Here is a 14128-nt window from a genome sequence, read left to right as displayed (position 1 = left end):
TTTCCAGGGTGCTTAGGAACACAGAGTGAGAGTCTTGGGACATAGTTGGGGACCTATAGTAGGCTACGACCTGAATTGCCGTCTTACCCAATGTTAGTTGTACCTGAAGTATCTCAGATGCGTTATGCTGGCCCACTAGTCTGGAGGGTGCGGATATCCTTTATGAATATGGGAGACACCACCGCCTATGGAGCTTTGGTCCATATTCTGGGGCTAAAAGGTGTGGAATGAGTTATAGCCTGGCAGCGCATGGGTGCTTTCTGCTGCTTTAAACCAGGTCTCTGTTACAGCACAAATGTCGATGTTCTCCATTTTGAGGAGTGCTTCAAGCAAATGCATCTTGAGATTTAGACTTCTAGCACTGAGCAGCATGACCTTCAGATTGCATTTATTTACAGCTGTTACGGTGGTAATTTGGTCTTTGGAACATTGCCTAAAAAGGCACTATAGGGATGGCAAGAGCCTGAGCCAGTATCCGGAAACCCAGGGGTGACAGATGCAGGCCATTTCTGGCAAAGCATCGAGGTCTGTCAATCATGTCATCCCAAGCAGACAGATACTGGATCCCCTTAGAATGATTCCAGAAATTTAGCCAACTGTTGAAGTCAGTCATTTTCTGCTTGTACCGCGGTATCATTCTGGGTGACAGTAGAATGCTGCTCAGGGCTAGGGTCATATCTACCTGGGCCACATAATCCGAGAGCTCCCCCATGTCTCTTTTCATGTAGTCCAGGGAGGTACGTCTCAGGTCATTCACACTCACATGGACAGTGACAGAGTCATACTTGTACTTGTTGTGGAGTGACCTGAGTGCGTGTGTTATTTGTCAGATTCTGGCACCTGATAGACAGCTGTTACCTTCTCCTTATTCAACTTAGTGAGTGGGACATCAGTGTGCTTCACTATCGAGTCAACCATGATTAGTGTATTGGGCAAGCTGTTTTGCTTTAGGGGCTTAGGTTGAGGGGCACACTGTGTAGGTGAGCTATGTGTCTTGTGGTTTGTGCTACGTTGTGGTGGTCAAATGCATTTCTGCCTTGGAGGTCTCTGCTGTATGGGTAGATTTCTAATGAGAGTCTCCGTGAAGGTGGGTGTGTGGTTTGTGTTTTTATGCGAGAGCTGTGATTATGGGTGTTCTGGAGGACTATGTGTTGCATGTGGTGTGTGTAGGTGTTGACCTTCTACTCTTGACCCGCTATTCCGGTCTTGACTTGAGAGTGCATGGCTTCCAATTTGGATATATAAGTGCATCTCTCACAAGTCTGAGTGTTGGGAGGTAAGAGAAGAGGGTTCCCTGTGTACATGAGGCAGTTGCTACACTACCTCAGAATGCACAAATTCACCAGGTTAACAGGAGATGCACAGGGAACTGACCTTTAGACATGCCAGGAGGGATGATCATTAATACTAAGTACTGGAGCTGTTTCCTTTTATATTCCTTTTACAGGAAAAATGTCACTCGATGTCTGAGTCTGTACAGAGCACTGTCAAACACTTGAGGGAAAACTAATATGCAGACCCTGAAAATATAAGGATGAAGTATGTAGGAAGATATTCTGAAGTTAGAAAGAAATCAAGCAATACTTACTGAAAAATAAAGAATTAGCTTGTCAAGAATGATGAAAAGAGGGGAGTTGCATGAATGACCACTGCTTGGCTACTATTAATGCTGGTCTCAGCACAGCTTCACTCTGCTGGGATACAATACTCCTTTGCTTCTTCTTTCACCAGAAGCAAAATGTTACTGCCAATCCCAAGAAGAGAAGCAGGCCACAGCCTGTATGGTGATCCATAGTCTTCTCCCAGATGATGCAAGGGTCTGTAGGCTTGTAGCCTTTTCTGGTAGATGCAGTGAATAGCAACCAAACCAATCAGGTACGTTAAGCACAGACACTCACTCTCCAACCAGAAAGAGTAAGGAATCAATGCACTCTGCTCCTACTCTCACTAGGATCAGAATATATGCACATATTCCAAGCTGTCACCTATAAAGCAGTTATTAAGCTATCTGGTGACCAACAGTCTCCAGGAATTAATGTAACTACACTCTTTCTCTCACCAGGAGAAAACAGAAGCACTAATCCCAAGATGACTACTGAGAGGCAGAATGTGGGCTCTCCAATAACTGGTGGTCTTGCAATAGAAGCTTAAAGGCAAGATGAAAAAAAAATGGTTTATCCTAAACACTGCAATGTTAGATGTGAAAGTAGGTAACTTAAGCTTTACCTGTCTAAAAAGTTACTATTTTTAAAACAGCAAGATAGATTGAAAGGGGGTGATCACTGTTGTATTCGGGTACTGTGGAATACAGTAGGATGGTCAATAAATTTTGTGCTTACTCACACCAGCCAGTAAAAGCAGAGAGGAAATGAGATATATGATCAAATTAACATAGGGGGCATAAACATAGCTCATTTAGGTCCTGCTGTCTTTGATGTGCTATTTCTGTTGAACAGGCGGCCATACCCCCTGCACCTTTAGGAAGCCAAAAGCTACTCCCATTCCCCGTCTAGAGCATCTTTGAATAGCTCCTGACAGGGAACAACGGCCGGATCTACTAGTGAAGTTCCTTCTTGAGACAAGGCTGTAATACAGGCCAGACGAAGAAGAGTCTGAAAGAAGGAAATGAGAGTCAAGGCCATGGGAGCAGGGATGCCAGCATAGGCACCATCTGAATCCTGCATTCCAGAAAAATATGGTCCTGAAAAGGAGACAAAAAAGATTTTTTGAAGTTTATTGAGAAACTCAGGGTTTGCAGAAGAGAAATGGTAAAATAAAGATTTTGCAACAGGATCTCTGGAGAAGAAGCCTGAAACAGGAGGTTGTCCAAGTAAGAAAATACTTGGATCTCCTGAATCCTGCAAAAAGCAATTGCAGTAGTGAGGCATTCGGTGAATACCCTTGGGGGCAGTAGAAAGGGCAAAGCAGAGAACTGAAAATGCCAAGAAGCAACAGCGAAACGTATAAACTTCCTGAAAAGGGGATGGATTGGAATATGGAGATTAGCATCCTTGAAATCCAGAGGCACCATATAAGCTGAGGAAGCAAAAGAGGGAACAAAGTCTGAAGGGACAACATTCGAAAGGAGGGCAACTGAGAGGTCTAGAACTGGTCTCCAAATACCCTCTTTTCTGTGCATTAGAAACACCCTGGAGTAAAACCCCCTCCTCCTTTGTGATGCAGGCACCTCTTGAATAAGCACCCTGAGTCAAAAGGTCCCGAAGTACCTCTGGAAAGAAGGAGAGTTGTTGCTGAGAGGGCTGAGAAACACCCATAAAAGGGGGAAGGGATTTCCAAACCAAGAAATACCCCTGCCGAATAAAAGAAAATACCCAGGATTAAGTAATCTGTAGCCAATTGGCCGGGGGGGGGGGGGACAGGCAAAGAAAGAGGAAAGTGGCTGAGAATAGGATAGTCAGACACCATCTGGTTCATCTGGAAAAGGAGACTTCTGAAGCACTGAAGTTTGAGTAGCCTTAGCAGGAGGAGCCCGCTTACCACCCTTTCTGCCCTTATGAGGAAGGTGAGATTGCTTGCGAACAAAGCCTGGCTTACTGGAGTAGTTTCCCTGAAATTTAGGCACAGGAAAAATGAACAAACGTTTAAATCCCTGTAAAGCCTTGCACTAATCCTGAAGGGACTTAAACATATTAGCAGCAGGTTCACCAAACTAGTGTTTATTATCAAGAGGGGCATCCATCAGCTTAGCCTTAACATCATCAGACAAAGGCTGAAGCCTCAGCCAAGAGTAGCTTTTCACCACTGACCCAAAACCAGCAGCCCTAGAGGAAGCATCTGCTGCATCACAACTACGCTTGATGGAATGACGAGCCACCTGGGAGGAAGTTTCTAACAAGAAAAGAGCAGAAGTTTTACCCTCAGAATCTGAAAGAACAGAAATAACCTGACAAGACAGCCAACAAGTACCTCGACATATGGGTCTAATAATTAACAGCCCTAAAAGCCAAGTTAGCAGAGATGTAAACCTTATTGAGTAGCCTTTCCATGGTCCTGCTATCTTTATCAGAGGGCAGTAACTGGGGAGAAGGAAGAAACTGAGAGGGTTTGTCAAAGGCTACAGCCACCACCAAGGGGTCAGCAGGACACTTGTCCAAAAATATGCAGTCCTCAGGCACCCTATAGAATCTATCAAATTTCTTGGGAGCAGGGGACTGAGAGTTGGGAGCCTCAGTAACATTAGAAAATGCATCCAGCAAAGCAGCCAAAACAGGAGGAACAGCAGAAGGTTTAGGAGAATCCATCTTTAGCAACTCATAGTATCTTTTATATAACTAGGAGACCTGAGTGCAATCCCATTTAAAAAGCTCCATTATCGAGGAGACTGTGTCCCCAAAATAAATCTCTTCAAAGAGAGTATCAGAACTGGTAGATTCCACTTCCTGTGATCCATAGTCCAAAGGAGAAGGAATCTGAGAAGAGCAAGCAAGAGGTTCCTCATCTGAATCCAGCTCCTCCTTAAAGGAAAAAGGAATCTTGTTCTCTAGGTCTTTTTAGGGGAGCAGAGGACTAAGGGGGTCTGGAACAGAAACTCCATGAGGACGTTTCAATGCCATCAAAGCACTAAACAAGCCCTGAGTAAAGGCCTGGCATTCAATCAGTACATCCTTAAGAGCAGGAGAAATATGTCTAGTCTTTTGCTTTTTCTTTAATGGGACGTCCGCCTTATAAAATTTGGAAAGCTCTGACTCAGGACAGCAGTCAATAATGGTAGTAGGGATGACTTCTCTGACTAATACCCGAGGAACATCCCTAGGCCCTTCAGAAATAATCAGCTGTAGTTCCCCCTGAAAGTCTGAAATGGACATCTGCAAAGCCTCATTGGACGTGTTTCTCACTCACCCATCTATGAAAATAAGTGCTTAACTCAGCAAAATATTCACACACATTTCCATATGCCTTGCGTCTATGCTCACAAAACTTTTTTTCTAGAAGCTTCAGGTGTTAACTTAAAACACTCAAATAATTTTTAACAGTAGTATAATTTAAGCAATCAGTATCACACAATTTAGAAATAGCAGTTACAGCCTTACCATGGAGTAAGGGGATCAGGAACTGTACCCAATGCCCTTGGTCAACATTATACTGTTTACATACCCTTTCAAACATATGAATAAAACTAGCAAAATTATCACCCTCTGTAAATTGTGGAAGAAAGTTACTGACCTTGGTTGCTTCTGTGATTTGGTTACTCCTTTCCCCATTACCCCCATGACCCTGGCAAAGAGTCAGCATCTCCTTTTCATGCTGCCTCTGCCTCTCATTTTCCTCAGCTTCCAGACATGTCAGTCTTTCTGCTGCATCTAATTCCATTTGTTTCTCCTGCCATAGTCTCTTTTCTTCAGCCTCCAAATGCCACATTCTCTCTCCTGATGGATTTTTAAGTTCTCCATGGAAAGGTTAAACTGTCCCTTTTTTGAGAACTGTACATCCCAAAGGCCAGTCTGGTTGTCTTCCTGGTTGCTGGTCTGTGATGCAGCTGTGGCTAAGGCTGCAATCACCTCTGCTTTATTCAGACTGGCAAACCCAAATCCTTTGGCTTGGCACATCTTAGCCAACTGGCTCCTTATCAGCTTGCCATATTCCTCTGCTGACATCCTTGCTTGCTCTCCCTGACTAAGTAACCTAACAAAATAAATAAAAACATTGTAATATGAAACTCTGAATAATCACTGTGTGGCTGATTGAGAGTACAAACATCTTCTTTAGTGACCACTGTTTACAGACTTTAGGCTTTCAGTATCCACACCAGTGAATCCCAATATGTGATGTGGCGATCCCACCACTTCCAGCCAATAAATTTGATGCCCCACCACTGGCCCAGTAATCAAGGAGCCTCAATCCTAACCAATAGCACCAGTGGGGGACGTACGTTGGAAGGATGACAGGTACACACACAGTATTTCCAGATGCAGCTTTCTGCATAAAGTGCAATTTCCCTTAAGACGACACAGAGACCACAGTCAGTCCGGGGCTGGTTTCTACCTTTTCTCCAGATCCCCAATAAGACTCCCCACTGGCACAGCTCTCAAGCTGAGGTCTCAGATGAGTGGCCAAGCCAAGACCTCCAGCACTCTGTCTGTCCAACCAGTGTGTGTCCCTGCCCAAGTAGCCGACACACACACACTCTTGGAGATTTGTTTTGCATACACACACACACACCTGGGAAAGGCTGGCACAGGTTTACTAGCTATGTCCCCTTCTGCCCAGACTATAAGGTAGTTATTACTGCCACCAGACAACTCTCTATCACCTACATTAAGGCCCTTAACAAAGGGTGTCCAAACTTACTGTCTAATGTTTCTATCAATACAAATGGTAGCTTGACCAAGAGCAAGGCTATTAGGAGTGGCCTACACAGTGTCACAAAATAAATATGCAAGTACTCTCAGAACTTAAATATCTCCACACAGATCAGCCACAATGAAAGGTTTAAATATATTTAGTAATAAATATTAAAAGAACAAGAAAATACTCAGTATATATTTACAGTGGCAGCAGAGTTCAAAATCACAGGAAATGTTTGAAACAACACTGCAGGACAGTCTCAAATAAATAAAGAAAAATATCTAAAATGTGCTTTGCTATATTCCTGACTATATCTAAGAGAATTACTATAAACTAATACTATAAACTAGTACACTTACTTAATTACAGCAGCAAGGCAGATGTCTGGTGAATGGATTTTGTCAAGTCCAAGACGGAATACAGAATGCAGAGTCTTTCTCACAGAATTCTTAAATTAATATCTCAGATATTACTGCTGGGATAGCTTGCAGAATTACATCATTTCTTGTCATCTAAAACACCAAGTCTTCCAACGAAGCAAAAAAACAATGAAATAAAAATAAAGTTCCAACACAATCGTGGTTTCACCAATTTAATAGCACAAAACACAAAGAACCCAATGACTGAGCGCTTTCACCATAAGAATGACTTCATCAGAGTAACGTTGGTTGGTACAAACAACATTTAAATAACCCATCCACATTGAATGACATCATCGCAAAAATTAAAAAAAAAACAGTTGATTATACATGAAATATAAAAACATGATTGAACCAAAATACAAGATAAAAATGCACTTGTACAGTATGCTTAAAGATAAAAAGTGTTGTGATGCTGATATACATAGTTAAATATATAAAAAAGAAATTGTATTTAATCACATTTGCTTTAGCCTTAAGTGTAGGAAGAATAGCAATACTGTTATTGAGGCCAGGTGGATGCGTAGCATTTAGCCTAAGTTGCCACATTGAATCCAAATTTTCCACCTTAATTTTCAAGTCACCTTCTCTTTCACTACTTTTCACCTTGTCAGTGACAAAGAAAATAAACTTTTAAAAATGAGTACAACATGTACTATGCCTATAGAGTGCATTGTGAGCATCTTTGTTTCTGATGGCCCTAACATGTTCAGTGAACCTTTAAGTCTTCATACAGTTTTGCCCACATAAAAACTGGTGCAGCTGATACAGGTGGCAACATATGCTAACATGTTAGTGTTACAGCTGCACCTTCCCGGGCAGCTCATAGAATGGCTGTAACCAGGTATGGACACATATGGGCCATCATTGATGAACGTACATACCCTACAGGTCCCACATTTGTACATTCTACATATAAAAGACTTGCAACTAGAATTCTCAATAATGTCCTTAACATTTCTCCCTCGACTGTAAGCTATCCTAGGTCTCGGGCCAAGAATTTCCTTATTTGCATCCTTAAAACCAAAGTGCCATGCGTAGTTGATGGCTGAAACAATATCTTGGGAGAGGTGATTGTATCTAAGGACCACTGTAGATGAACCATCAGACTGTTGTTGGGGTGGTTTTACTGGTAACCCAGCATGAAGTATAGGTTGGTAAAGGGTATCTCTCTCCTTTAAAACCTCATGTTTGACCATCAAAATTAATTTTAGGGGGTATCCCCTATCTAAAAACATCCCTACAAGTTGAAACAACTCACATTTGTATTTTGATGGGGGGATTCTTGAAAGTGGTATCCACAGGAAGGAAACTTTTTCAAATTCCATGCTCCATTTTAGTAGTTGTCACCCTTATCACCAGAAGAAGGGAATTATTAAGAGGCAGATGGTCAGACTGTCGAGATTGGTAAGCAACTCTGATACTTTTAAATGTGAGTTGTTTCAACTTGTAGGGATTCCTAAGAGCCCTTTTTGGCCTTTTGGATATAGGCTGTGAGTCAGATGGGTACAGTACATCTTAACTGAAGTGGATGATGTTAGTTGAGGAAAGTTTAGAGGTGGGGAGAGTGAGTATTTGGGAGGAAAATATCTAACAGACATATAGAAAAGCTCCAAGTGAAGAGTTAAGGTTGCCAAAACTTGTGGGAATGACACCAGTGGCATCAACAACATTATGGAATAGTAAGGGACCAAAAAAAAAAAAAAAAACAAAACACAGCTGCAAACCTTGATCTGGCCCCAGCATTGCCAAAACTGATGCCAAGGCAGCAATCCTTGGAAGGCCCAGCACAGTACACAATTAGTGTCAGATTTGTTTCTGACAGTTATCCCATCATGTTTGGAGGTACCAGTACTGCAAGGCACTGGCGATACTACAGGAAATAGCATTGCGCTCGAAGAGGCATGACTACTGCAGTGCAAACTAGGAAGGCAAGAGCCAAGACCAGCACTGGTGGTGGCAAAACACGTACTGATGGCAGAATCATTTGCCACAGGCAATAATGGTGCCAGTGAAAATAATGCTGTAGGCAGAATGTACAATGCTTCCTGGCACCCCAGATCAGAAAGGATGGCAGAAGTAGCCCTACATATATTACCTTATGCCTTAAAAATATCTCTTCCTACTTACTGTAAACAGAAGTTGAAAGTTGGACAGCAGAGGGACCTTGGTGAATCTGTCCTGGAGTCTAAAGTCTAACAGAACTTAAACTTAAAAGAATCCACATCTATATTAAGGAAAATGGAACAAATTCATTGGACTCATCAATAGTTTCTTGCCATACAACTTCAGGAACAGAAAGCACCGTGGAACTTGTACTAGCCAGCTCTGATATTACAATAGCATGCAGAAATAACAGTAGAACAACCTTTCTAGAAAGAAAAGATTTAATCTTCTTGATTTTAGGAAGGGCAGAAGCTACAGACCCCTTTTCCCTAAGTTCTTGAAGATTGGTTTACCCCTAAATAGCAACTGGAAACAAACAACTCAATGGGCTGAATATCTGACTTGAAAACAGAGAGATTGTAAATGTGCTTCAAGTTTTAAATGATGCACACTGTGACTTACCTGACTGAATTCATCACAGAAAGTAATGCAGGAAGTATTACAATCTTCTCTCAAACATTTAATGTATTGCAATCTTCTCTCAAACATTTAATGGCAAGTGTATCTGCTAATGAGCAGAACAGTCTAACAGTGGGCACACTTCCAAAAGAGAGGTTTGGGCACTGCATGGGAGATGCAAGGACCAAACATAAAGAAAGTTAATCAAGACACTTTATAACAGGAAAGCCACTACAGAAAGGGACTACAGGAAGTAGAAGGAGAAAGAAAATATTGTACTCTCACTGCACACCACCACAGATATTTGTCCAAAAAAAAAAAAGCAGACAAAAAGTAAGCAGCAGCCTTGGACTATTTTCCATTTTTTTCTGTTTCCAAACCAGGAGTGTGGCACAACAGAACTGGAGAGTATAAGATGACAAATGCATTGCAAGAACATGGAGGGTATTCCTGGCTGCTGTTAAAGTTCTGCCTTCAACCTTTCCTTCAGAAACCCTTACAAGAACCCCTCCAATGAGTGGCACATTATATCACCTATGTCCTCCTGAAAATATGACGTGATAAAACAGCTGAAACACTTATAATGCCTGTGATGCAAGTCCATTCAGTTACAAAAGGTGGATGATTTCTTACCAGATTGCTTTTTTGCCAAACAATGGCATATGGATTTGTTAACGTTACAACAATTAAACTAATAGTTGAAGTAGAACTGTTTTTTTTTTTTTTTTTTTTTTAATATAAAGATGTACACGTTCTAGCAAGAAAGTTGTGAACATCTTAACTGATTTTGAACACCTAAAGGGAAAAACAAAAGCTTTACATATCACTCACCTTTTGAGTTTCTAAATTCTGGTCTCTATTCAAATCTAACAGCTGCTGAAACATGTGTTCTTCAAAATCTGCTCTCTTTTGACTGGCTTCCATTTCTGCTTTCACCTCCTGTGTAACAGTTTCTTGATCTTTCACAAGTTGCTGTCAAACAAATTTATAGAATATGTTACTAATACGGTTTGAGTCCCCATCAACACTTTTTGTACACATAGTTTAAAGAAAAATCAGGTGTTTATGTAGTAACATATATATTTACAAATTACAACACCCTTAAGCTGAAAATGTTAATATGGATTTCATACTGAAAAAGCTAGGGAGTCAATACAGGTTGCACAGAAAAACTTTATTATATTTTTTTTATTTTGCTTTTGTTTACTGGATTTGAACAACTGGATTTAGTCAAAAATTACTTTTCATCAGAGGCCCACGGAGAAAAGCTCCAACACATTACATACATTTTTAAAAGGACATTCACTGATATCAGTAATATACATTGTGACAATGTGAGGTATTGCCAGCTATGCCAGGAGAAGTAGGGCAGTGGATGTGTAGCATATGCCAGTACAGCTAGGTGGAATGTTGTAAAGAATGTCATTTGTATGTCAAACTGATTTATACAGATGCTTGTGTTGAATGTGTATTTGTAAAATTGCTTGTGGTAAAAATGTATAAACAGTGCTCCCTGCTGGACAGAAAAGAAAAACAGATGTATTATTGCAACTGCTTAAATGTATATGTTCTAACAGTGGATACTAGAAGAGAAGAGTTTAAGCTAAGCTCCAGCTTACTTTAAGAAATAGCAAGACATTAAATTACTGGGCCTAGGCTAGATTTTAGCAGCATGACCTTTAATTTGTGTTTTGTTGAAATTTTTATGTTGGTAGTTTTAACCTTATCACTTTTCCTAAAAACGGCACTATAGGGGAGGCAAGAGCCTTTGCCAGAAGCCTGAAGCCCAGGTGAGACAGATGCAGGCCATCTCTGGCAAAGCAGCATGGTCTGTTAATCAGATCTTCTCAGGCTGTCAGGTACTGGATCCCCCTGGAATGACACCAGAAACTAAGCCAATTGTTAAAGTCAATCATTTTCTGTTTGTATTGGGGCATCATTCTGGGTCATGGCACAATGCTGCTTAAGGCTAGGGACATACCTGTCTGGGACACATAATCAGCGAGCTCAATCATGTCTCTCTTCATACAGTCCAGACAGGTACGTCTCAAGTCATTCTCCCCAACATGGACTATGACAGAGTCATAACAGTACCTGTTGTTGAGAGACTTGAGTGCGTGTGTGATATGGTGGACTCTGGCACCTGACAGACAACTAACCGTGACTTTTTCTTTATCCAGCCTGGTGAGAGGCACATCTGTGTGTCTTACAATGGAGTCTCCTATGACTAATATGTTGGATTTCTGGTGAATCCTTAGTAGTTGTGAGGCACAGGTGTGTGGACTATGAGTGGTATGTGGTGTGGAGGGCTCTGGACATCGCATGTGTTTTTGCCTCAGAGGTCTCCTTTATTTGGCTTTGTTTATGTGGAGGACCTCCGTATATGTAGGTGTGGGTGGTGGTTGAGGTGTAGTGATTGTGTTGACAACTTGTTCAGTGCCAGATATACTGGCTTGAGGGGGAGAGAGCTTGGACTCTAGGTTCCTAATGTACCTGCATCTCTCACATATTGTGTTCCTAGGTGGCAGTATTAGATGATTGTCCATGTACATGAGGCAGTTGCTACACTGTCTCAGGATGCCCATATCAACCGAACTGGCAGGGAAAACTGCAGGAAATTGTTCATCCATATTTGTCAGAATCTGAGGGAGAGAGGCCAGGGAGAGCTAAGGGGTGGGCCTAAAGCCCAAGTGCTTAAACCAAAACTAAGAGCTTAGATTAACACTTAAGAACAACACTTAATTTAGACAGGCTATAAACTAGCTGTAATAAATGCAACAGAAAAGATGCAGATGAACACTTTAGAGAACAGGCAGCAAGAAGCAGGAAAAAGCAAAGCAAGATGAAGTAACACAGTAGTAGGAAGAAACACAAACTGGTAAAATATAAGGTAGATAGTAATATTCAGACAATTTTATAGATACTAAGGAAATTATGATGGGGAATACTAATTGTGGAAAATGTATTTATTGTAATTTTATTTTTGAAAAAAATATGTACTACTTTAAACAATTATTCTGGCTCAGAAGTTTAGTTAGTTAAGGGTAAATGCAAAATAAAAGGGGTAATATATATAGTAATTTGTACACTAAGTCAGTCCTACTATGTCTGGGAAACTGGCAAAAACATTATGAATACCTACATGACATCAAGAAAAAAGAATGTGAACAATGCACTATACATACATTCTCTAGTTTGTAAAGAATTTAATAAGTCTGAGTTTGGAGAATATATGCCCTAGTATTGGGGGAAGGGGCAATGGGAAAACAGGACAGAATATTGCAAGTTGGTACGGCAACTTAAGTTGGATGTCTCTGACCCACATGGTTTAAATTAACACAAGTCAATACAACCAGTTTTGAAAGTATAACAAAAGATTTTTTAGTATTAAAAGTTGATTAAAATTTTTGAAAAATGTAATTGTAACAACATATCTTATGTTGTTCTGTTGTTTTTGTACAGATGTTTTATATTTATATGTCTAAATATTTTATAAATATGTTTTCTATGATAATTTTACTAGGTGATTTGTTCACTTTAAATTTTGATTAATTCTTGATATTACTTACTTAACTGATTCAACTAATGGAGTGCTGATGTATACATAAACCTTGTAATTGTCTTGATTGAATGTTCTGATGAAGGGCAGAAATGTAAAACATATTGATTTAATTGTGTGTGAATGTAAAGAGATTGAGGGCAAATGGTGTAAGCAATAATGACAGAATCATATATAGAAATTCAAACTTTAGAAAAATAACCAAGACTTACGATTTAAAGGCTAAGAAGCAAGGTCATACGAAAAAGTGAAGGAAGGAAGGAGCAACATGTGACATTGCTGAATGAGAAGCCAGAGATGAACAACAGATGTAAGAAACAGAAGCGAAGTACTGGCAGAGTATAAAAGGAATTAACCAGAAGAATCAAGGAGGGTGGAAGAATATAACAGACAAATGAGGCATCAGTTGACTTTTGTCAGAAATAATGCTACATTGAAAGTAGGTGACAATTTTTGGAAAAGCACAGTAGTCCAAAATGGAGCACTACAAGAAAAACATTGCTGCCATAAGCAAATTTGTTGTTAAACTGTCCAAAGCTGATTTTGTTGCAGCTGATTCAGAAGTAGTACCTAGCACCGGTAAAACTCATCAGACCAAAGTTCGACCTTATTATTTACCTGAGAAATAAACAAATATATTGAACAACATCTGGGCAACATGGATAATACAGATCACATTATGAAAAAATGATCTTATAAATTGTCTGTCTCTGCTTGCCATCCATAAGATGTTTGACAATCAAAAAAAGGAAATATTAGTCTACAAGTGAAATTAAGATAAATAATATTTTGCACAAAACAGTACCACATATTGTTTGTTCGTTGGTTAGTTAAAGTAGGTGAACTGATCCAGGGACACTTTCATCCACTACCTTCAGTCAAAATGGTACAGACAGTTGATAGAGGTACTAACAAGGATTTTCTAAACAGAGAAACACATTTAGAAAACAGACATTCAAATAAAAAAAACATTCTGTGGTCAGACTGTCTGGAATACATACAATGAGCGGAATAGTGTCCTACCTCTTAACTACAAAGATGTAAAAAGGACTGGAGCAGATATTCACAATACTGTATGTTTCTGAATCACATATACCATAAAATTCTAACTGAATGTTTTGAGGAAAAAGTTTTATAATCAAAGATAAATAAAATAAATACACAGTTTCCTTCTTTAGGTGACATCTGTGACATCACACCTCTAGTATTACATCTTTATACTCTGATGGAAAAAGTAAGAATCTTGTAAGGTATTTTCACATCAAAGACAAATTTGCAG

General features: G+C 40.1%; 1 protein-coding gene across 1 annotated transcript in view; it reads right to left on the bottom strand.

The window, feature by feature from the left end:
- The window catches only part of TBC1D31 (TBC1 domain family member 31), a 1335355-nt gene that overhangs the window by 379434 nt on the left and 941793 nt on the right, over window positions 1-14128 (bottom strand). The window contains exon 18 of the mRNA XM_044066576.1: window positions 10122-10262. Within this exon, the coding sequence (XP_043922511.1) occupies window positions 10122-10262 (141 nt within the window). The remainder of the gene's footprint in view (window positions 1-10121; window positions 10263-14128) is intronic.

This window comes from Protopterus annectens, chromosome 3.part1 (genome assembly GCF_019279795.1).
Source record: "Protopterus annectens isolate FY-2018-M chromosome 3.part1, PAN1.0, whole genome shotgun sequence".
Lineage (NCBI taxonomy): Eukaryota > Metazoa > Chordata > Ceratodontiformes > Protopteridae > Protopterus > Protopterus annectens.
This window is presented reverse-complemented; position numbering and strand designations above follow the sequence as displayed.